This window comes from Gymnodraco acuticeps, unplaced genomic scaffold (genome assembly GCF_902827175.1).
Source record: "Gymnodraco acuticeps unplaced genomic scaffold, fGymAcu1.1, whole genome shotgun sequence".
In the NCBI taxonomy this organism is placed as follows: Eukaryota; Metazoa; Chordata; class Actinopteri; order Perciformes; family Bathydraconidae; genus Gymnodraco; species Gymnodraco acuticeps.
In genome coordinates this window covers 79,334-104,197 of record NW_022992297.1, presented here as the reverse complement: position 1 = coordinate 104,197, position 24,864 = coordinate 79,334, and the positions used below count along the sequence as shown (strand labels likewise).

The window sequence follows — 24,864 nt, the reverse complement described above, 5'->3', positions numbered from 1 at the left end:
TTTGTTCTGGGAATGTCATTTTCGAGCCTGAAAAACAGGCTCAGGGCTAAACTGGTTAAGGTAAGATGGCGCCTGTCCATTAAGGGCTTTGTAGGCTTATTTTAGCTATCTCTTATATTTAGTGGAGGAAAACAATTATGACATCACTTATATTTAGTGGAGGAAAACAATTATGACATCATTATGACATCACTTACTCTGGGATTTGTAGTCTTTCTAGTTGCGTATTTTTCATAGTCTTATATTTCAACAGTTTTACGACAAACTGTGACTCTTTTGACATGGAAATGATTTTTTAAGATTGACAAACATCATATGTGTAATTCATGGCACAATTCAAATGGGATCAAAAGACTATAGAGTGGCGAAGTCCCTCCCTTTCCGGTGGACCTCATGGGACCTTATTTCTGAAAAATTATGTATTGAAGTCAATGGAGAGAGAAAACGTATCTTTCGAACTTGTGCCACGAATTACACATGATGTTTGTCAATTTTAGACAATTTTAGTCAAAAAATAAGAATTTGTCGTAAAACTGTGAAGTAACACTTTTTTGTGTGAAACCACTCAATTAACTACATCTCCCGTCTCGCACAACACACCAAGAAGGCCGTCATTCTAGCACATTTCACTTCTTTCTTTCAGAATGAGGCGAAAAGTATTAAAAGAGGTGAAAATCACTACAAGTCTGGGCATGTTGAGAGCTGTAAATACAAAAGGGAGTTAGTCGGTTCCGTAAGAGCCAGCATGCGGGACCGGGATTCTGGGATTTGTAGTCTTTCTAGTTGCATATTTTTCATAGTCTTATATTTCAACAGTTTTACGACAAACTGTGACTTTTTTTACATGGATTTTTTTTTAAAGATTGACAAACATCATATGTGTAATTCATGGCACAATTCATACAGGATCGAAAGATACGTTTGAATTTGCACCACCAATGCTACAGCTCGAGCCAAGCAGCACAGGGATGAACTAAGCCAATATTTTTAACAGTATCGGTGCAGTGCCTTTTTAGTGGGGCAAGATATAGCAACTTTGTGTGCCTATCCCGCTATTTGTGTTTATTCTTTTAATCACACAGCGTTAAGAAACAATTAAAATATGCCTACATAACTGTCAGTTGCAGCCCTAGCATTACTATTGGTTTAACTACTAACAGTATATTTTTAAAACATTTTAAAATGACCATCTTGAACAGCTACAACATTAAAATACTTCTAGGCAGATTGTGGAGGATAATGGGAGAATGAAGCCAACCTCACGTATGAAAGGTTACAGTATGTGAATAGAGGGGCAGAAACCGTCTTCAAATTTACATTTCAATCTTCAACAATGAACAGTAATAAAGTACATTTACTTAAGTACTGTTCTGCTCCATTCCCATTCAGGTAAATAGTGTACTTTATACTGTGCTACATTTATTTGATAACTTTAGTAACTTTGAAGATTCAGAATACTACAAAATATAATCAAGAAATAGTTTATCATGTATTATTATATGTTAAGATCAAATGTTATTGATCCCATGGTGAATTTCACAAGCTACCCAGCAGTATATAATGTAAATGAAAAAGAATAGCGGTCTGTGTGTGCCTAATCGTTTGTTTGCGTACCTCAATTCCGTTTAGCTTGCATGTACTGATTCGCTAAGCTGAATCAGTGCATGCAATCACTCTGAACCCACTGAGATAACTTAGACTAAAATGAACTATCTAAACACTGGTGAGAGTCCTTTACCTCACTGAGCCTCTCAGTCTGACAGGAGAGCTCTCCTCCACCCTGGTTGTAGAAAGATCTACTTCTTATATCCGTTAGCGCAGCTAGCACCAGATTCTAATAACAACAGCGCCGGTACCGGTGCGCCCTCTCTCTCTCCTTCGCTCGCTCCCACGCTCGCACTTTGGCCAGATAAGCCAACATCCCCCACTTTCATCACTTACAGCGCCCATCGTACAGGGCAAATGAAACGTGTAACCGGGGTGAAAAGGGTGTTACATTTACTTAATTATGAATGTTGGTACATCAAGGCCGAAAATTAGGATGAGCGCCAACTGTCAAAAATATTTTTTCCCTTCCCAGAGCTACCAGCGCAGCGCCCCCCAGATCTGGCGCCCCCGCCTATGTCGCCAAAAATTGGCCCTGCCAGTACATACAGTGGCAATGTCTCAAGATTTAGCAAAAATACACCTTTATTGAACATACAGTAACACAATCCACATAACAAACAATCAAAAATCAAAAAGGATCGCCACTTATTATTATTTTAATAACAAAATAAAAAGTAAAACAAATTAAAAAAATTGGGCTGGCTGGCCTAGCAGCGGCGCGCATATTTCAGCACCGCCGCTATTTGTATATAGGAGAAACACTGGTATGGGTGTATTAACAGTGTAATATGGGTGTTATGTAGAAAATAGCAATCAATTAATTGTCCAAATTACTGAGTGCCCATGTAAGGGTTAAGTGATGATGTGCAGTTTTCAAGAGAAAATAACTTGGAAGGATTACCCCTCTAAGTCTAAAGTTCTTTCATTAATTAAGCGCTTTGAGCACCAGGAAAAGCGCAATATAAATAACATGTATTATTATTATTATTATTATCATTATTATTATAATTTCAGCCCCCCGTTGTTAACATCATCAAATGATTTCTCTGGCTGGGTGTTTCTGATCCTGGTCTTTGTCACTGTGCTTATTGTGAGGCTAATGCACACACTGTTGAGCTGATCTGTGCTGCTGTCAGGTGGTGGAGCAGCAGTCAGACGGACGCTGGAAAGGTCACATCCATGACACCCAGCAGGGTGCCGACCGGATGGGCTTCTTCCCTCCCTCAGTGGTGGAGGTGCTCAGCAGACGTGCAGGTAGACACAACAACTCAAACACACTCAGTGGTGACAAGTTAATAAGTACACATTTGTACAAGTACACCCAATATATTTTTTTATGTTGCATGTTTTTTTTTTAGGTATATGAAGTTAGAATCTGGCCAACCTCAACTCAGAACCTCAGAACATCGTGTATAAACAATAATTGTTTTAAATCATCTTAATGTTTCTATAGCTCTTTGTTTTCAACAATACTCTTCATGGAGTGTATTGTCAACCAGACCCCGGGGGTCCAAAGGTCCCAGGTTCAATTACAGAGTGGGCTGTACAGTACGTCGAAACCCAACAGCATGGCCTCATACTTTAGTTATAGCAACCCTACATTACACACTATATGCTTATGCATTTGGATAATACACTATTTAAAATGGTAGTTTATTTCTTTAATAGAAGCACTGAGAGTCTCTGATGTCACAGTTCCTGACAGAACAGCACGCTGACAGAGTTCTGTAAAAAGGCTGAGTACCCAGAGCAATGCTTATATCTGGACTAACAATATATCTCTACAGTCAGTATATCATCAGATTTAATCCCTATGATAAAGAGGAATATGATCCCTGCTTCTTTAGCAGCTATACTTCCTCAGACATTCAAACAGCGGAATGAGCACAGTGATTGGTCCAATAACAGCTCACACACACCACACACACACACACACACACACACACACACACACACACACACACACACACACACACACACACACACACACACACACACACACCCACACACACACACACACACACACACCACACATTAATATGATTACTATGACCAGATTGCAAAGTGTCAGCTCAGTGCTAAAGCCCTCTGTGTGTGTGTGTGTGTGTGTGTGTGTGTGTGTGTGTGTGTGTGTGTGTGTGTGTGTGTGTGTGTGTGTGTGTGTGTGTGTGTGTGTGTGTGTGTGTGTGTGTGTGTGTGTGTGTGTGTGTGTGTGTGTGTGTGCGCTCTGTGCTCTGTGTCAGTGTCAATATGTCAGCATCAGTGGACCAACAAGACACAAAGAAAAAGTAATCCCTCTGTGACCAGAGTCACTGGAGATCTAACACTTTATTTCAGCAGCCTCTTATGTAACACCGGAGAGGATTTGCAGAGACTTTTTCCTTTTTTAGCAGTTGTTCCAGATACTTTGTGAACAGGAATACATGATGAACTTCATTATGTTCTCACAGGACTCCTAACTGCCTGTTTCCGAAAGCTCAGGAACAGACCTGCATCACCAACACTTCTTTCCTTCATCTATGCCAGCTTTGAACCTGTGTCCTTGTCCCTAGGCGTTACTCTCTCCCGCCAAGCCTCAACGCCCGGCCAGCGACAACACTCCAGAGCTCCGCCCTCCAACCACGGCCCCGCCCCTCAGACTGATGACTCGTACACACTCGGATATGATCCTGCAGGTACATTACACACACACACACACACACACACACACACACACACACACACACACACACACACACACACACAACTTCTTGCTATTGGTTTGGTTTGTGTTCACCACCTTTGACACATTCTCGTCAATATTTGTACAGACCTACTGGGCAGTGGGCAAGTCAAGGGGTCATTCGAATTGACTGAACACAAATTGCAAAAGATGCAAAACAACTACAGAGTACTGCTTCCTGTCAGACAGGAAGTGTGATCCCCCTGCAGGTGGAGTCAGCTGAGCCGGGATAGTGATGGTGTTAAAGGTGGAGCTGAAGTCCACAAACAGAAAACTTGGGGTTTCCGGTCCTACGACGCTGGTTCTCTTTTTAGCGGGCTATATCTCCATGGTAACTTATGCTGAGGGCTAACCTGCTCCGGACCAGGTTAGGTTGCAGGCTAAGAGCTCAACTCAGTGAAAGCACCGCCTGCTGACCAATCAGAGCTCAGTGTGCGGAGGTTAAAGCGATCAATTCATATTACAGGAGAAAGGAAATACAGAAACGACGGCCGGCAAAAATCACCGACTGTGTGAACGTGAACATGAATAGAATATCACCTCCATCTTCAGAGCAATCTGACTATTATAACATTAGCGTTAAGAAAGCTTACTTAAATATCTGCCACAACATAAGTAACCGGATCAGAGTAACATTAAGTACAGTCCGCGGCATATCACTTCATAATGTATCATATATTTCCTTATCTGAGTCAGCTGAGCCGTATCAGGCCGTGCAACACTCAGTGTCACATACTGTATGCAGAAGTATTATTTTAAGCAACACATTAAGTTGACGAAACACTGGAGTCAAATGTAATGAAAGTCAGATGGTGTCTTAGACGGGGCAGTGATATCATAAACCTGTTAATGTACGCATTCAAACACTTGTTCTGTTCCCAGCTGTATTCACCTTGCAGGTGCAGCTCTGTGGCTTTGATCCTGGATAAAGTGTTTGAGTCATGGATGTTTAAAGTTTAACTTCTTCATGTCTAATATTATAGTTGACTTTTCATTCAGGAAGTATGACGCTGCGCTGTCAGTATGCTTCTCCATGTTTGTGATTGGTCGAATGCTCCAAATACCACCCCTTTCATGTGAACGCGCACCTAACTAGATAGGACACGGCTGGCTTGAGCGATCCACTTGATAACCAGCGTCGTAGGACCGTTTAGCGAGAGCGCGAATGTTTTGGGTTAGGCCAACCGGCTAACTCAAACAAACGGTTGATAACTGCTTTATTACTGTGAGTATTTTGTAAATACAAACATCATAGCAACATATCGACAAATAGAAAATGAGCAGTACCATATGTACAGTTGATTTAATGTGAAACCAATAATACAGAGGAGCTAAAAATGTTATATTATCAAAGTGTTCAAATGCGGAGATTACATTTTGAATGATGATCTTGGTGAGGTATCTCCAGGTTTCCAAGTAGGTCCTCAGGGGGCATTCCAGTGACATTTCTGACTGGAAACTCATAAACTCCTACTTCCCAGTACAACTGGAACACACCATGATTATTCCTGGTGTATGATGGTACGCTGCTGTCCTCGCAGAAGCTGATGTCGGTGTAACCGCTTTTGTATACTCACCCAGACAGGTAGCACTCCAGAAACATGTGTCACTACAATGGCTGGTGGTCCCCATAGCTACAGTGAAGGAGACAATGTTGTGAAATGATGGGCTGCTTTGTTTTAATGATTATCTTAAAAACGAGTTGTATATCCAATGAAGTCTTAGATCTTCAGCTTTTCCTTTTGGAACAACACACTCTCACTCCCTAAGCGTCCATGAGCGACGTTTGGTCAGTGTCCGTGACGTCCAGTTGTGACGCTCCTAGGCTCCTTCAGCGTCATAAAGGGACGCAAATAGCTTTCAACTGATTGTAATGTATTCCCATCTGCGGCGGGATTTGACGCTCATGGAAGCACGGCATTCGTTTGTGTCGGCTGCCCTTAAAGGCAATGTGAGCGTCCATTCTCATTGGATAACGGAGAATTGTACACCCGGAAGTAAGTATTCCCCTTACTGTCGATTGATTTTACAGTGATATCTGCACTACTCATTGACTAAAAAAACACCAGATTATCCTTGTTAATTACACAACATTGATTGGTTTAAATTGTGTGCAATGCTTTTGTATTTTTCCCCTTCGATTCGGAGAAACAAATATGTTTTCGGAGTAAAGGATGGCAGAAGACACTACACTACCCAGAATCCCCAGCTATCGTTTGGACTACACCATGTGCTCTGTTTGACAAACCCGTTTTTTTTCACCATTCATTCCAATGGCTGGCGTCTATGTCACGTGATCTTCAAATGTCTCCCTGCAGAAAAAAAAAACATGGCCGAACTTCGTTTTATTCTCGGTGGAAAATGCCTATTTTAAAGTTAGTTTGGCCATTAAAAATGCGTTTTTGATGTCATTTGATGCGAGAAATATGAGTTGTTATTTCAGATTATGTGTGCAGTGGATGTACATGATCTTTAGTTTGCTAATTATTACGAAGATTACTTCAGGAAATCGCGACGTTTTCATTGTTACCAAGGTGGTTGCTAGGGACGCTGCTATCGATATTATTTCTGTTATGTTGTGTAACTGTTTAATGGTGTTATCTTTATTGCTACCCCCTTCCCCGTCAATGTATAGTGTTGGTCCACAGCGCAAACATATTAGTTTAACAAAATCCGCATCTAAAGATAGCCTACGTTATTTTCCCCTGTGCAATTCCAGTCTCACATCTCAGAGCACATCGTCATTAACAAATACCGGAAACAGACCGAAAACTTTAAAAAAAATAAATAATAATACTTTATTCCGAGTGTGCTTGCTTTTCTCTTTGAAAGTCATCACATAACGGCATTGTAATACACGGTTCGGCTGCATTAAATATTACATATCTGCCGTAGTTCTGTATTTATAGAGCCCTGATGAGAAGACTTCTAGACAAACATGAGGAACTGAAAACGTGACGTGGATCATAAATATATCAGCAATTAAACAACATCTTACATTTCTTTTCACACAATACATCTCCTTGCAGTATCAACACTAATTCGGCTGACTTTTATATTTGATCCAATTGGTAGATAGGCTGTATTTACACCATAAAGGTGCACAGCTGATAGAAAGGGACACCTAGTGGTTAAAGCATGTTATTGAATTTCATTATTTTTATTATTAGATATTAATAGGATCCCTATAAAGTATATTCATTACTCGTTATTCTCTACTAATAGTTAATTAAAGACTGTATATAATGACTATTTTGCACATCCCTTTCAAGATTTTCTAAGGTTTATTGACATATCATATAGGCCTACACAACTATGGTGTAGTTATGCATTGAATGAAAAACTTGGGTCGCAGGTTCCTCAATAGCGCATTACAAGACATCTATCAATATTTGTGCGTACCTCCAGCAATGTTAACTATGTTGAAGCACTTATTTTAACGGATATTATACATAATGTATTATACTCTTATAAGATGTATGTAGATATTTCATCTCCGGCCTTGTCAGGTATTGAACAATCAATACATAAAGAACACAAAATTGTTAAATATAAAACACAGAATTTGTGTGATTATACTAAATTTACAAATAAACACCACTGCATATGTACAACTGTAACACATGCTGATGTAACGCAAATGTTTCCAACCTGGGATCAATAAAGTATATCTTATCTTAAGCTGATCGATGGCTACTGCCATATTTGCAAAATTTGCCTCTGAACCTTGACAAGTGCATGTTTCAGGCTTATCAATTCATGTAATGTAATGTGATGTTATCAATTAACAACAGGAGGGGTCAAAAACATAAGACCAGCTGTTAAATAAAGCTCTTCTGACCTTAGCTGGCATGTGTGTATATATATATTAATGCTGCCCATTATGGGCACAAGCAATTTTCACCCATTTATTAATTATATGTTTTACATTTGAGTGTTTCCTATCCCCTAAACCTCCAGGGATGTACACAGTTTAATACTGGCAACTTCTTATTATGGGAAATACGGTGGACCCGTTCAAATCCAGTTTTGGACAGTCTGCGTGGTTCCATCCCATTTCAAGTGCTGTTGGAGAATCGGCGTAACCCTCGGAGCACACTCTCCAATCACAGAGCTTGAGGACTATCACGGGGTTTGTCAAACAGAGCACATGGTGTAGTCCAAACGATAGCTGGGGATTCTGGGTAGTGTAGTGTCTTCTGCCATCCTTTACTCAGAAAAAACATTTGTTTCTCAGAATCGAAGGGGAAAAATACAAAAGCATTGCACACAATTTAAACCAATCAATGTTGTGTAATTAACAAGGATAATCTGGTGTTTTTTAGTCGATGAGTAGTGCAGATATCACTGTAAAATCAATCGACAGTAAGGGGAATACTTACTTCCGGGTGTACAATTCTCCGTTATCCAATGGGAATGGACGCTCACATTGCCTTTAAGGGCAGCCGACACAAACGAATGCCGTGCTTCCATGAGCGTCAAATCCCGCCGCAGATGGGAATACATTGCAATCAGTTGAAAGCTATTTGCGTCCCTTTATGACGCTGAAGGAGCCTAGGAGCGTCACAACTGGACGCCACGGACACTGACCAAACGTCGCTCCTGGACGCTTAGGGAGTGAGAGTGTGTTGTTTGGAACGATGAGTGCATGTTAGTGCCGCCTGCTGGAGTTATTTCCTGTCACGCACGCCCAGATCATCGTCACAAAATGGACGGTGTGTTTATTTGCAACTTTTGGCTCAGACACAGAAGACATGAGGACTTGGTAGAGGATGGTCTTCACATTTCTTCAGCCTGAATAAGACCAAGGCCCATGACCCTGGTTTTCTTAGTGTCCTTCTGGGGGTCTAATTCCCAGTAGTGGTGGTGTGGATTTTACGGTTCTATGCCCATTGTGTCTGTATCCGTCCATGTTCCCAGGTTTTACCTTCCCCTCCCCATACAGCACCCTGAGCCTCTGTTGATGCATTAGGTGGATCCCAGCTCCTGTATGTGGGCTATACAGTGAGTGTGTCTAAAGTGTGTGTGTGTGTGTGTGTTTGTTAGGATCTCCATGTGACAGTCAGCTCCCAGCTAGTCCTGCTAGCCCCTCTCTCAGGACATTTGGGTCCTCAGGAGCTCTCCCACTGGTAAGGGTGTGTGCTCATAAACCCCCACCAGCCCCACCCCCCCACACCCCAGTAATCCACTAACCATGGTTGTATCACAGCAGGATGTGGTGGGTAGCTCTCCTGTGCTGCAGAAATATAAAAAAACATGTTTCCTAACATGTCATTTCATCTAGAGTAGAGATCTGTCTTTCAAAGGCAAATAAATGATTTCATCTTTAATTCCAGATAAGTTCTGCAATTGGCAACATTTGAAAAGAAAATGGTGATATTTGGATAAATACACTTAGTTGTATTTTTCGATGTAAAGTTTGGTGAGAGAATTGATAGGCAGGATATGAAGTGCGTACATCTGTAATACATGTGGTTTGTTTAATTTTTCCAAGAACAGAAATGTAAACATGAAGCTGTTATTCTGGGGGCAGTGGCATGCTGTACTGTTCTTGCTCGAACTGATAAACTGATGCTTCTTGCTACCTGCTGATTTCAGTGTGTGTGTGTGTGTGTGTGTGTGTGTGGTGTGTGTGTGTGTGTGTGTGTGTGTGTGTGTGTGTGCTGTGTGTGTGTGTGTGTGTGTGTGTGTGTGTGTGTGTGTGTGTGGTGTGTGTGTGTGTGTGTGTGCTGTGTGTGTGTGTGTTCTCTCAGGGGACAGGATCAGTGTGGGCAGCGGCCGCAGCGGCCGCAGCATTGGCAGCGGTCAGAGCTCAGAGAGCAGACACAAACAGAACGGGGTTCAAACCCGGCACAATGCGGACAGTGGAAAGGTTAGATCTGCTTCCCTCTACTACCACACAGTGACACCATACTTAGCCTGGTTAAACATTTGAATTAAGTTTTGACTTGCCTTTGGATATTATCCTCAGTCATTTCAGAGATTCACTGGTGGCCTGATTTTCTGTGCAGCTGACCCCCTCTGCTGGTGAGTCAGGAGAACACCTCCAGCCTGCAGCAGCAGAGCACAGCAAGCAGGCAGGCGGATCATCAGGTTGGTGTTCTTCTATCAATTCTTATGGTCAGGGGTGCACATAACTTTTTTGCCCTGGTTCTCAAAGGAGCACCTGGAGATGTTGCTTGGTGCTCATCCTTAAAATGAAATAAACCGTAACTTTTGAGGGGGTCTTGACTTTATTTGCCAGACACACAGCACTGAACACACATGCAGAGGTGAACACAGAACACACATGCAGAGGTGAACACATAACACACATGCAGAGGTGAACACAAGACAACATTAGCACGACCAGCAATCCTACAAGCTGTCATCACTACCCTCCTGACTGTTCTCCTCACTGTCTTCCTCTCTGTCAGACATGGTAGCTGATGATGTAGGCCTACTTCTTTCTCTCTGGTTGAGTCTGCGATTAGCTGCTTGCATCCACAAGTCAACAGCTGGGTTTGGGTCGAAAGTCTCTGTTGTCATCTTAGAAAAGTGGATGTAATCAAATAAGTATGTGAACATAACCAATAACCTACCATAGCCAATAACAAATTAGTGTAACTTATTTTATTTATGTTGTTCATTCATATCTTATTTTACCTTAACATTTATTTATTTATGCATTTTTTTTTTATCTCTCCAGTTTTAAAGGATATTTTTTGGTTTACTGTCCTATAGTATACATTGGAATGATTTCAAACCTGTTTTATCCCAATCATTATAAAGGAGTGCCTTGGAAATATGTGTTTACATAAATTGTGACCAAACCGTTTGAACTTAGACTAAAGTGAACTATCTAAACCAGGGGCACTCAAATACAAATCTTAAAGGTCCAAAATAAATGTTTCAATAAGACAAAGGTCCGTTTATTACGGTCATTCAAACTTTTAAACAATTGCAACAAGATTCTTAACATGAGGTTGCAAAAACAAAAATAATCTGTATGCAGCAGTTTTCATTGTTATTGTGTCAGTGCTTGACGCCTCAGAGTCGCAGTGTAAGAGCTGCACAGTTATGAATAAAGGCAGCTGCACCCTCTTTCATTCAGCATTCCCATTATTGCTTTATAAATGTATTCCCCCTTGTGTGTCCACTGAGGTTCGTCAGGCCCAACACATCTTCAACAAACTCCCCCTTTGCCTCATCATAAAAACTCTCAAACACCAGCAACTGAGCATTGTCAGTGGTGTCAGTGGACTCACCCACAGCTAAGGAAAGGCACTGTGCATTTTTTATTCCATCACAAAGCTGATGAATCAAATCACCAGCCAGTATTTATGTTCTTCTGGTTGCTGTGGAATCTGAGAGGGGATTTGCTTGATTTGACCTGTTATTTCCTCTTTTTGTTTGCCTTCAACATGGTCTCCATCACTTCAGTCATGCATTCTTTTATACTGCAGTTATTATCCAGTGGAAAGTCCTTACCTACTGGCCTAGTTAAATCAAAGTGGTTACTTTTTTTTGGCTGGGCAGTGTAGTTTTAAACACCGTCTTATTTGACTTTCTCAGGACTTAAAACAGTTTTTTGGGGGCAGACCCCCTCAAAGAAAACAATATATTTACACACGTAAGGTCATCATCTTAATAGTTGTGTATGCTCATCCGTGAGCAGAGCATCAAGTTGACATGTCTATTACAGCTGAATGCGGCGATTACCATCTTGTTCAGCAAAACGCCTCACAAACGTATTAAGATCAACAGCTTTAGTGCGTTTTGATTCAATGCAGAGTACAGTCAAACTGACAGGCTCTTCTCTGTCAGTGTAGACCGCAAATACCTCATTCCTTCAGCGCTTGGGTCCGAATGCTTCTCGGTTTGCGCCGTCCAGTTAAAAATGAAATCGCCGCCAAATCGTATGTCCACGCTCGCGCCAGGACCGGGGGAGGGGTTACATGACGTGCATCTTGTGCTGCATTCACTTGCACTCGGACATTAGAGACTTTCTCTCATAAATGTCCGATGAGCCACAACTTTTCTTTCAAAACAAAGCTGCCAACTGGGGTGGCAGCTGGGGTGGCAAGGCCTATTTTTAGGGTGTCAGTTGCCACGCCGGTAGGTGAAACTAGGCTACTAGCTACAGTATAGATGGAACTAGATGAGCTGTTAACTCTCGCTCTGATTTTTTTAATTTATTTTTTTTATTCTCGCTCTGACTTAGACAGGTTGAAAGAGACACACACATTTTTCCCACCCGCATTCCGCGAAGACCCGCCCTACTGTGCCTCTGATTCGCAGATTGTTTGGGGGGAAAAAACGCTGACTGGATGCTGAATGTGATTGGACCAAAGCGTTGACACACACAGGTGGAACACAGTGGAACAGTCAGACATGCAGAGCGCTGTTTGCAGTGGACATAGCGGAGAATTTTTACTCGTTGCGAATGCGTTGTGGCGATGTCTCACATATAATACAGAGAGATAATACATGTGAAAAGTATAATTTGCTCAGAGTCCGGAGACAGTGGTGGTTCGGTCCGGATCCGGACCGGAGTCCGTAGTTTGAGGATGCCTGATCTAAACACTCAGAGTCCTTTACCTCACTGAGCTGTAGATATCAGCCTCTCAGTCTGACTGGAGAGGACTCTCCCTCCACATTATTGTAGAAACATCTTCTTCTTCCGTTAGAGAAGCTAGCACCAGATTCTAATAACAACAGCGCCGGTACCGGTGCACCCTCCCTCTCTCCCTCGCTCCTTCGCATTTTGGCTGTGAGCTGCGGGCCCCAGATAAGCCAACATCCCCCATTTTCATCATTACATTGCATTTAGCTGACGCTTTTATCCAAAGCGACTTACAATAAGTGCGTTCGACCAACAAAATACAAACTTGAAGAAAACAGAATCATATAAGTACATCAGGCTTCATAGAGCAAAAACATTTCAAGTGCTACTCAACTGGCTTTAGATAAGCCAGCCCTTTATTAGTATATAAGTGCTTTGTTAATAGTTCTATCGCTCGAAGTGGAGTCGAAAGAGATGAGTTTTCAGTCTGCGCCGGAAGGTGTGTAAGCTATCTGCTGTCCTGATGTCAATGGAGAGCTCATTCCACCATCTTGGAGCCAGGATAGCAAACCCACGTGTTTTTGCTGATGGGAACTTGGGTCCCCTTCGCAGTGAGGGTGCAGCGAGCCGTTTGGTTGATGCAGAGCGGAGTGCACGTGCTGGGGTGTACGGTTTAACCATGTCCTGGATGTAGGAAGGGCCAGATCCATTCGCAGCATTGTATGCAAGTACCATTGTCATCACTTACAGCACCCATCGTACAGGGCAAATGAAACGTGTAACCGGGGTGAAAAGGGTGTTACATTTACTTAATTATGAATATTGTTACATCAAGGCCGAAAATTAGGATGAGCCCCAACGGTCAAAAATGTTTTTTTCCCTCCCAGAACTGCCAGCGCAGCGCCTCCCCAGATCTGGCGCCCTAGGCGAACATCTATTACGCCAGTGCTACGGGCCGGCCCTGAGTTCATATCATAGGTTCATATGCAACTCGCAAATATATTTCTCTCTCTCTTCTCTCTTCTCTCTCCTCTCTCCTCTCTTCTCTCTTTTCTCTTTTCTCTTCTCCCTTCTCTCTCTTCTCTCTCTCCCTCTCTCTCTCAATGTTGGTACGCAAATGCGCCTTTTCTCAAATGACACGTTTTTTTTTTTTTTGGCGGAGGTGCGCATGCGCACCTGCGCACCAGTTATGTGCAGCCCTGCTTATGGTTATGTTTCTTTCAGTCTCAGCTCCATTCTACCAACAAAATCTGAGATTTGAAAGACAATTCAATTCAATTCAAAACCTTTATTTATACAGATAAAACCCATTGAGATCATAGACCTCTTTTACAATGGTGACCTGCTTCAATTAGTTCCAAACATTAATACAAACATGACAGAAAACAAAGGACATGATATGATACTACAGTTTGTATACTAGTAGCATTTACAGACACCAATATGTTCTGAAAATATTTCATTTCAGAAAAGAAGTTATGATATGATCAGCGTGGAGGGAGGCGTGTGGCGCAGTGGATAGAGCCTTGGTGTGCAGGGGCGGCGCCAGGGGGAAGCTAGGGGGTGCTGACCCAGGATTGCCAAAGCACCCCCTAAGCACCCCCAAGAAATATGTTTTTTTTATTTTTTATTATTATTTTTATTAAATTAGAAACATTATTGATTATATCAATGCAAATGTGAAACAAACACATTTTTGACCAAAAACATAAAGCCAACACGTGATATGATTAGGCCAATGGCCAGCACCCATTCGATTTTTGACCTACCCATAGGCTAAATTACTTTGACATTTGAGTGACTTCCTGTTAGCTAGAGCACCGAATTATTTGCTAACAGCAAAGTGAAAGATGGATCGTTTTTTAGTCCTTAAACGTCCACGTGTGGACGCTCAATCAAAACCACCTGAAAGCGAGAGGGATTCTGCACATACTATGCTTCGTGAGTACAGTAGCTTACTTCTGGGTCTCTGTGTTTCATTCAAGCTCTGCTCTGTTTGTGTGTGTGTGTGTGTGTGTGTGTGTGTGTGTGTGTGTGTGTGTGTGTGTGTGTGTGTGTGTGTGTGTGTGTGTGTGTGTGTGTGTGTGTGTGTGTGTGTGTGTGTGTGTGTGTGTGTGTGTGTGTGTGTGTGTGTGTGTGTGTGTGTGTGTGTGTGTGTGCCAGCCAGCGAGAGAGAGAGAGCTCGCCTCGCGCACCGGTGGGTATCTACCGGAGATCGTTGTGGTTAGCATCTGGTGCTAGCTAGCCAAGCTAACGGATATAAGGAGCTTTTTCAACAACAAGGTGGAGGGAGAACTCTCTCCTGTCAGACGGAGAGTCTCAGATAACCTCAGCTCAGGTGAAGTAAAGGGCTCTCAGTGTTTAGATAGTTAACTTTAGTCTAGTTATCTCAGTGGGTCTCAAACGGTTTGTTTTAAAAGGGTGTGTGATTTTAAAAATATCTATAAAGAAATAGAAAATCTGTTTACAGTTCTGTGTCATATGGGTGTTGAGAGATGTATCCATAGATCTCTTAATGTTGCTCTCAAAGTGCACCAGATTGAGGCTTTTAACTTCAATATTTAAAAAAATCTTCCCGGGGGAACATGCCCCCGGACCCCACTAGAGGGGGTGAGGACCCTCCTAGAGGAGGTGATGTCCACCCCCCACTTGTAAAAATAGCACTTTACCCCTGCTTACACCTATATGCCGTGAGCTGATTATCGAGCCTTCATTGTAACAGTCGCGGGTGCACTGTGTGTGTGTGTGGGGAGTGTTGCAGTAGACAATTCAACTGTAGCGCTGGTGCATTAATGGGAAACCCTTAATGTTGAGCACCCTCTATGAAACGTCAAGCTACCCCACAGCACCCCCTAGAGAAAATATCTGGCGCCGCCACTGTTGGTGTGGACAACAGTGTTTCCCACAGAATTTGACACCGCACCCCCCCCGGCAAGAAAAGCCAAAGGCCCTGTAACCTATTTGGGTGGCCCACGCATCCACCCCCCCCCCTCAAATAAGAAAATACATGCGAGTTCGTGGCTAGCGGACAATGTTTTTGTTACTCTGTTGCGTTGTTAATGAGTGAGACACACCGGAGTTGAGAATCTGTGGGGTTTATTCTCCCAAAAATATAATTTATAATTTAGGCATTTAGCAGACGCCTTATTCCAAAGCGACTTACAATGACCAATTACAGGGATATCCTCCCTGGAGTAACTGAGGGCTAAGTGCCTTACTCAAGGGCACACTAGTAGTGGTGTTCCAGGCGGGATTTGTACTCGCAACCTTCCGATAATTTTTTTCTGAGATCCATTTGTGGTGGACGATATTTAATTGTGGCGGCCCGCCACAATTAAATCAATGTATGGGAAACACAGGTTCAAACCCCACTGCAGTCAGCATGTCGTTGTGTCCCTGAGACACTTCACCCCAAATTGCTCCTGTGGGGATTGTCCACAGTATTGAGTATGTAAGTCGCTTTGGATAAAAGCGTCTAACAAGTAACATGTAATCAGCAGGTTGCTGCAAGAGCAAATAATGTTGTGTACACTATGTCAATTACGATCTCCTCCTCCTCAGATTGGTTACTGGGTTCCAATCCAACCCTGTCTCCCCATTTCCTGTTTCTCTACACCTGAGTAAAGGGAAAATCTCCATTGGTGTTCAAGTATTCAAAGCCTATAATACAACAACTTTTTCTTCAAATATTTTTACTTTTATCATAAATGTTTGAATAGTTATATTACAGGTTTTTTTCTTAAACATTATGCCTTTTTTATTTCTAGTAAACGTTGTGACTTTATTATCGAAACCTCAGAGTATTTTCCTATTAATCTGTGTTATGAGGGTTAAATATTTGTCAGTCCAACCAAACTAAATGAAAGTATATACCTAACTTACATGACTTTGTTTGCTGAGGCCATATCAAGCTATACTCAGGGTCACTAAACCGACCTGAGGAATGTGAGTACAGACAAATGCAGCAGCTAAGCTTTTGATGTTCAGATGGAGCTGGTATTACAGTCAGTCTGGAAGGGAATGAGATGGGAGGAGAGAGACGTACCTCATCTCAACATTGAAACTAATAAAACCAAAAGCTTTATCTGAACAACAAAACCCATAAAAGCACGGTCACCTCTCTGAGGAAACACACAGCAGAGTGTGTGTTTGGGTGCAGGCTCAAATGCTGCAGCTGTGCTCAGGACTGAGTTGGGGCTTTGAAAATGTTTTCTAGACCTGCTGGATGAAGCAGGGGATCTCTGTTGACCTCGGGCTGAATAGGAAGGAGGGTATAAGTAAGGAGAGGAGACATGAGGAGTGGGAGGGAGGTTCAGAGGGAGGAGACGGGAACAGGAGCAGAAAGAGTAAAACACATCTGTTAAATAAAGGAGAAAGAACAGAGCAGATGACTGAAGTGAGGGAAATATCTGCATGAAAGAAGGATGAAGTGTGGAACAACAGCAGGCCTGCCGCTCTCCTCCCTGCTGAAGGGTAAGAAGGCTGAGCACGTGTTCTCCCGACATTTTCTCCGTAGCTAATAGGACTGTCCCGAATACCATTTTTGGGGCTCCGGATATTCGGTAGTAATCAGCAGCGAATATTCGGAATGGAGAGAATTTTTTTTTTTTTTATAAAAAAACATTTTCCAAAAGGTTTCATAACAGGCTCCAAATCCGAGACACCTGACTGCGCTTTTAAGCAGAAGCGCAGAAAAAGCATACTATTACGATTTATACTTATAAGATTTATATTTATTTCCAAGCAAAGTAAGTGCACATTTTTATCATGTGTAACGTTACTGTTTAAACGGCGGATAAAGCAGCTTCATCAAGGCAACTTGACAGCAGCTAAGCTAAGCTAGGCTACTACTTACAGCATCCATTAATCAATCAATCAATCAATGTTTATTTATATAGCCCAATATCACAAATGTTACATTTGTCTCAGTGTACTTCACAGTTTGTACAGAATATCAGTATGACAATACGACACCCTCTGTCCTTAGACCCTCTGTCCTTAGACCCTCACATCGTACAAGGAAAAAATTCCGAAGAAAACCCACAGTTTAAAGGGGAAAATGGGAGAAACCTCAGGGAGAGCAACAGAGGAGGGATCCCTCTCCCAGGACGGACAGACGTGCAATAGATGCCGTGTGTAAATTGAAAAGATAATACATTTGCAACATAGGTAGTCCAAATGTTTGGAAATGCTTGTGTGTATAATCGGAAGATGAATCCACGAGGATATCCATCCAGGACCTATGATCCAGGACCACAGCCACGACTGATACAGGGCTCGCGATGCAGGACACAGGACCGCAGGATCATCCATGTCTCGGGATCCCGGCGTATATAGACACCAAAAATAAAGACATTTGGGGAAGCTGGGTTAATGGGAACATGAGAGTACACAGGTATAGACAGAGAGAAGGAAGAAGTAAGATGTCCCCTGACAAACTAAGCCTATATCAGCAAAACTAGGGGCTGAATCTAATCAGCCCTAACTATAAGCTTTATCAAAAAGGAAGGTCTTAAGCGCACTCTTAAAAACGGATAGGGTGAACACAAACTGGAAGCTGATTCCACAAATGTGGAGCTTGATAAGAAAAGGCTCTGGCTCCTGTGAAGTAAAAACTTCTTTGCAGCAATGTTGAGCCAATCATGAAATGAGGGAAACTGGATTTGCCTTAGTCAATACACTGATATTTATTGAGGATTCGTACGGCCGGAGAGATCACAGTATATCACAGTTCTCATTTAAGATACCAGCAAACTCTGAAGACAAAGGAGCCAGGAACACATCTATACATGAGAAGAGGAGGGCCCTAAAACATGCGGGTTTTCCTTTAATGCATGCCAGATGTCGAGACAAAGACTCGTTGCATTGCAAACCCACATGAGCCAAGCTTCTCCCCCACAGGATATCAGATGACCTCTTGACCTGTGTCTTCCTGAGAAGCTACACAGGATCACATTACAGGCAGGAATATATGCGGTTTACCAAAAAGCATAACTTTGTGATTAACATTTTACAGAAAGACTGAGAACCTCTAAATACACAGATCGGATTAAAATATTCTCTCACAGTCTTTTCTTTTTATCAATCTATTGATAACCAATTAACATTAGTCTAAGAATATTTCAGTCAATACTTAAATCAATAAGCGTCTTCAGAGTTCTGTGGGCTCACTCACATTAATTACATCAAAAGTAAACAGGATTGAAAACACTTCAATCACCATGATTGAACACAGTCAATCATAATAAAAATCATCTCTCTTCAGTGCTTGGCATCTTTTGTCAAAAGCACAATAATAAACACGTGAAATACAACAATATTATAGCAAAATATATGTTTCAAAAATAAGATCTCTTATCATTTATCACTCAGTTAATCTCATTCATCAAACACAAATTCTAAATCAGCTTACATCTCAAAGATTTACTTCAAGGCAATTACTTATTAAAACACAATTAGAATTTAGGATTATAAGAAATCCAATTGAGGTATAAAATCAGAATCATGAGAGATCCAGCTAAGGTTCCTAGTTAAGGTATAAATTCACAGTGATGAATCGATCAATCTGTAATCTGTAAAGTTACAGTGTCCTCAATCTTTAACATTACTTTACGTTTACTTCATTACGCTTTATTCAAGAGTAAGGCATGATATTTAATTAATTACATTACTTCAACTATCAATCATTATGTCATTTCAAAATCTGAAGGGAAAGCTAAACAATTCTCAAAATGTTTAACAATCTGAAGAATCAAACATTTTATTGTATAACAACCTGAAAAGGAACAAATCAAAACATCTGTTCTTTATTCAGAGCATCAACTGTAATCAATATCAAAACATCTGTTCTTATTCAGAGCATCAACTGAGATCAATATCAAAACATCTGTTCTTTATTCAGAGTATCAACTGTAATCAATATCAAGACATCTGTTCTTTATTCAGAGCATCAACTGAGATCAATATCAAAACATCTGTTCTTTATTCAGAGCATCAACTGAGATCAATATCAAAACATCTGTTCTTTATTCAGAGTATCAACTCTAATCAATATCAAAACATCTGTTCTTTATTCAGAGTATCAACTCTAATCAATATCAAAACATCTGTTCTTTATTCAGAGCGTCAACTGTAATCAATATCAAAACATCTGTTCTTTATTCAGAGCATCAACTGTAATCAATATCAAAACATCTGTTCTTTATTCAGAGTATCAACTGTAATCAATATCAAAACATCTGTTCTTTATTCAGAGTATCAACTGTAATCAACATCAAAACATCTGTTCTTTATTCAGAGCATCAACTGAGATCAATATCAAAACATCTGTTCTTTATTCAGAGCGTCAACTGTAATCAATATCAAAACATCTGTTCTTTATTCAGAGCATCACTGTAATCAATATCAAAACATCTGTTCTTTATTCAGAGCATCAACTGAGATCAATATCAAAACATCTGTTTTACCTGGTAATGATTAAGGATAGTAACATTGTCTGTTATAATATTAGAAATATCTTATTGTTCAATACCTTATAAATCTGAAAATATCAATTAATTAATTAGTTTAGTGTGAAAGTGTAATCTGATAAAATATATTTATCACCACTATTTAACACATATCTGTTCATTGGGAATACAAAAACAATCATTAATTGTACATCTGTAATCATCTGGTCATTCAATTCAAATGTTATCTTTGTACGAGAGCTAGAAGAACATGTTCTCCTCCTCTCTTTATGACACAGAATGTCTGGTGTGTAAAGGCATCCTGATACTGTAGATTAGCACTGAGGTGCTGATTGGCTCAAAACTCTTCTTCATCAGAGCGCCATAACTCAATTATCTGTAGATTAGCACTGAGGTGCTGATTGGCTCAAAACTCTTCTTCATCAGAGCGCCATAACTCAATTATCTGTAGATTAGCACTGAGGTGCTGATTGGCTCAAAACTCTTCTTCATCAGAGCGCCATATCTCAATTATCTGTAGATTAGCACTGAGGTGCTGATTGGCTCAAAACTCTTCTTCATCAGAGCGCCATAACTCAATTATCTGTAGATTAGCACTGAGGTGCTGATTGGCTCAAAACTCTTCTTCATCAGAGCGCCATAACTCAATTATCTGTAGATTAGCACTGAGGTTATGATTGGCTCAAAACTCTTCTTCATCAGAGCGCCATATCTCAATCCCCCCCAATTGCTCTGCTTTTGTGGCTCAATTCAGTGAGCACTTTATGATCTCCCAGTGAAACAGAGGCTCATCTGCCTGTATTCCTTCTGCTATCTGCTTGAGAGCAGTGCACCTGCCTATTCCAAATGGCACATCCAGATGCCTCTGAAACCATCGCTCGTCCTGCAGAGTTGTCTGCCTGAGCCCACCGAGCAGAAAGATGAAGAAGCATCCCATCTCATCAGAAAGTTGAAGATTAGAATCCTCTCATCTCGAACGACCTCCTTGCCCGTGGATAAGTTGCTCTCTGTAGCCGCAGAGTGTGATTCTCTCTCTGACCCTTGGCCTTCAGAGCTGTTTAATACTTGATAGGGATGTTTTCCTGAGTGCCGACAACTCAAGGTAATGGATTAGCACATTATCATTCAATTACAAAAATAGGATAGGCCCCTCAGAATGATTTGGGAGCCTTCCTAACACATGCACATTATAAATGTAAGGTTTGTGTTAGTCATTTAACATGCAAGAATCATATACTCATCAGTCCAAAGCAGAGACATGTTATTTTAAGTTAAAGGTGAGCTAGTCCCTGTGGAATAACCCTTTCTCAATGATTCTAAATGTTATATTAATTCACCATTTACCGTTTGATAAAAGATTAGTTTATCAGAAGTACATTTCCTCTTCCATAAAACATAGGTTTGAGAAATGAATGTTCCAATATGAAATCAATTGCTCAATATAATTTGACTCTTCCCTCCCTTTTCTTACATATTGTCACATATGAAATAATAACTTAGGAGTCTATTTAAGCATGGTATTGTCTATATAAGCTATTAATCGAGAAAACTCAGAGTCAGTATGCAACTCGCAAATATCTCTCCTCCTTCCTATCTCTCTCTTCCACATCTCCCTCTTTACTCACTTCCCCATCTCTTTCTATTTTCTCTTTCTCATCCCTCTCTCTTCTTCATCTCCCTCTTTACTCACTTCCCCATCTCTTTCTATGTTATCTTTCTCATCCCTCTCTCTTCTTCATCTCCCTCTTTACTCACTTCCCCATCTCTTTCTATGTTATCTTTCTCATCCCTCTCTCTTCTTCATCTCCCTCTTTACTCACTTCCCCATCTCTTTCTCTCTTACTTCTGTTAGATATAAAGTAAAACATACAAGTCCATGTAAGCATCTGAGTTACCACTGAAGGCATAGCATGAATGATAGTGGGTGTCTGAGGGTGTCATTACTGAGAAATGTCAAACAAATTCAAAACCTTACATTTTAAAACAGGTTTGCATTCCTCCACTTAAGGTGACGTTATCATTGGAAACAATAAAACGAACTATTTTGATGTAGAATCTATAAATTGAATTGTCAGAGCAGAACAGAATGGTTTGTATTGTAGCCTGAGTTCCGTGCAGCCTCTAGTTTCACCAGGTGGAAAAATGGTCCATATAATGTGAATACATGCAGAAGTAGACAGTAAGAGGCCCCTGACATCAGGCCTATTTGTTAAAATAGTAGGGGCTCTTCACTCTGCATAGCAGTATGAATAGCCTTAAAAAACAAACAACCCACTCCGTGGTAACGAGAGTCATATTTCTGACCCATATGCCCTAAGTGAAGCCGTTAGTCTCATCTAACTGACCCAAGGGTTGGTGCTGGTGTGACAGTTCCAAGTGTTCAGAGCAGACGTCAAGCTTTCAGTTCATGGCTCGGTGGGGGGGAGCAGACCCACGTGAGACAGTATCAACGGCTGTAATGTTCAGTGTGAGGAGCGTCATTCTCTCTGGGAGCAGGAAATGGTGTCCATTCTCGGACCAAACCATTAATGTCATGTAGAGCAGCCATAGCATCTCTGTGACTGCACTCAGCCGGACTGTAGCAGGGTAGAACTGGGTGACTCTTAGTGAAGCTGTCCAACGCCATTAGACAAAATGGAACCACGTACCAACAAAAAGGACACAGGGTCATCAATGTCTCTCTTTACCATTGGCCTAATCATAAACAAATTAGTGGGAAAAATGTGGAACACTAATCCATCATGTGGAATGTTGAGTAATTTAAATAATTACTTATGGGTTGAAATCAAATAACATTAACATTAGAACTAAAGTCAGTTAAAAATTGGACATGCACAGATCAGTAATCAATACACCATTTTCCCAGCTCTGTGATGAAAACGATAACAAGCAGGGATGCAAACTTGTCATCTTTTGGGGAATTTTACCGTTTTGAATCCAAAATAGGTCGTTTGTGTGATTCAATAAAATATTATTGGGGTATGGACAGGGTTGCTAACTTTGGGTACATGGCTGGAGTGAGATTTTGATATCATGGGTTTAATTACACACATGCGCACGAAGTGACTGCTATCGTGTCAGTAGCGGGACCTTAGCATATATGTAGGATATATATATATAATATATATACAAATACACAATATTGGACACAGACTATAAAGGGCACACAGTTTCATTCACTAATGAAAGTCAAACACATGTTTGTTTCCACTGTTTTATTGTGTGCCTGTCGCGATAAGCAACTAATTGACTTATCGGCTCCCGAGTATTTGTGTTGGATAATCTATGGTAGGGCTAACCCATACAGTGGTGGGGCTCAAATCAGTATTTGAAATGTAATTACATACACGCTATATCGCCCCCTTGACAGTGAAACGCCACGCGTGAGGTTTAGATTATTTCCCTGTCTCAATCCAAATGGAACTGTATGAAATAAAAAGGCACATTTGTCTTGTAGTAAATAAAAAGGGCGACCTGGAGACAATCCTGCTATTTCCCCACAAGTGAAAGAGTTGACATGCTGAAAACCCAACCCCCGCTTGGGGTGTGGGGGGATTTTTTTGAAATACTAACATAAAATACACATTCTCTCTTGAGAGGAAAAAATAAATCCATCTATTACTACACGACATATTTAAATGAAGCTGAACCTGCTGCTCCTCACAGAGGGACGAGTCTGTGTGAATTACTTTGAATTACTTTCAATTACCCCATTGTTCTGTGTGTCAAAATGGAAGGTTTCTGGCTAACGTTAGCTTAGGTACTCAGATCTTGTTCTTGAGTAAAAGTAGAAGTACCAGAGTGTAGGAATACTAAGTTACAGTAAAAGTACTGCATTCAAAATGTTACTCAAGTAAAAGTATGAAAGTATTGTCATCACAATATAGTGAAAATAGCGACAGTAAAAGTAGTCACTGTGCAGATTGGTTTATTTCAGAATACTATATATGATATGTTTTATAATGATTGATCATGAAAGTGTTCTCAAAGCTGGTAAAGGTGCAGCTAGTTTGAATGACTTTGTATACTGCAGGGTAGCTTGTGGATTTACTCCAGGTGGAACTAAAGTCTGATTTAACACTTGATTATATTTCACATCATTCATCCACATCTGTAAAGTAACTAAAGGTATTAAATACATATAGTGGAGTAGAAATACACCATGTACCATTGAACTGTAGTGGAGTAGAAGAACAAAGTAGCAAAACATTTAAATACTCAAATAAAGTACCAGTATCTCAAAATTGTGCCCAAGTATAGTACTTGTTGAGTTTATGAACTTAGTTACTTTACACCAGTGGCTATACAGATAGAAAGACTAAGCCTTGCAGAGGCATGAAAATACATTTTCAAAATGCTCAACAGTGCTGCCAAAAAAACTGACTGCTGAAATTAGATCTTCCTTTGTAATCAGGCCATAAAACCCCCAACGCGCCGTGCTGTGGTCTGCTTCAGATTATCTTTTCCTTCCAGAGGTCACGCCTGTCTCTGACCCTGTGTCTTGCGTTTTTTTTTCTTCT

The 24,864-nt window shown here is 41.0% G+C and overlaps 1 protein-coding gene across 1 annotated transcript in view; it reads left to right on the top strand.

Moving 5' to 3' along the window:
- The window catches only part of LOC117540965 (caskin-2-like), a 173,179-nt gene that overhangs the window by 99,146 nt on the left and 49,169 nt on the right, over positions 1 to 24,864 (top strand). Inside the window, exons 11-14 of the mRNA XM_034207957.1 lie at positions 2,745 to 2,862; positions 4,161 to 4,283; positions 10,084 to 10,202; positions 10,342 to 10,423. Of these exons, the coding sequence (XP_034063848.1) occupies positions 2,745 to 2,862; positions 4,161 to 4,283; positions 10,084 to 10,202; positions 10,342 to 10,423 (442 nt within the window). The remainder of the gene's footprint in view (positions 1 to 2,744; positions 2,863 to 4,160; positions 4,284 to 10,083; positions 10,203 to 10,341; positions 10,424 to 24,864) is intronic.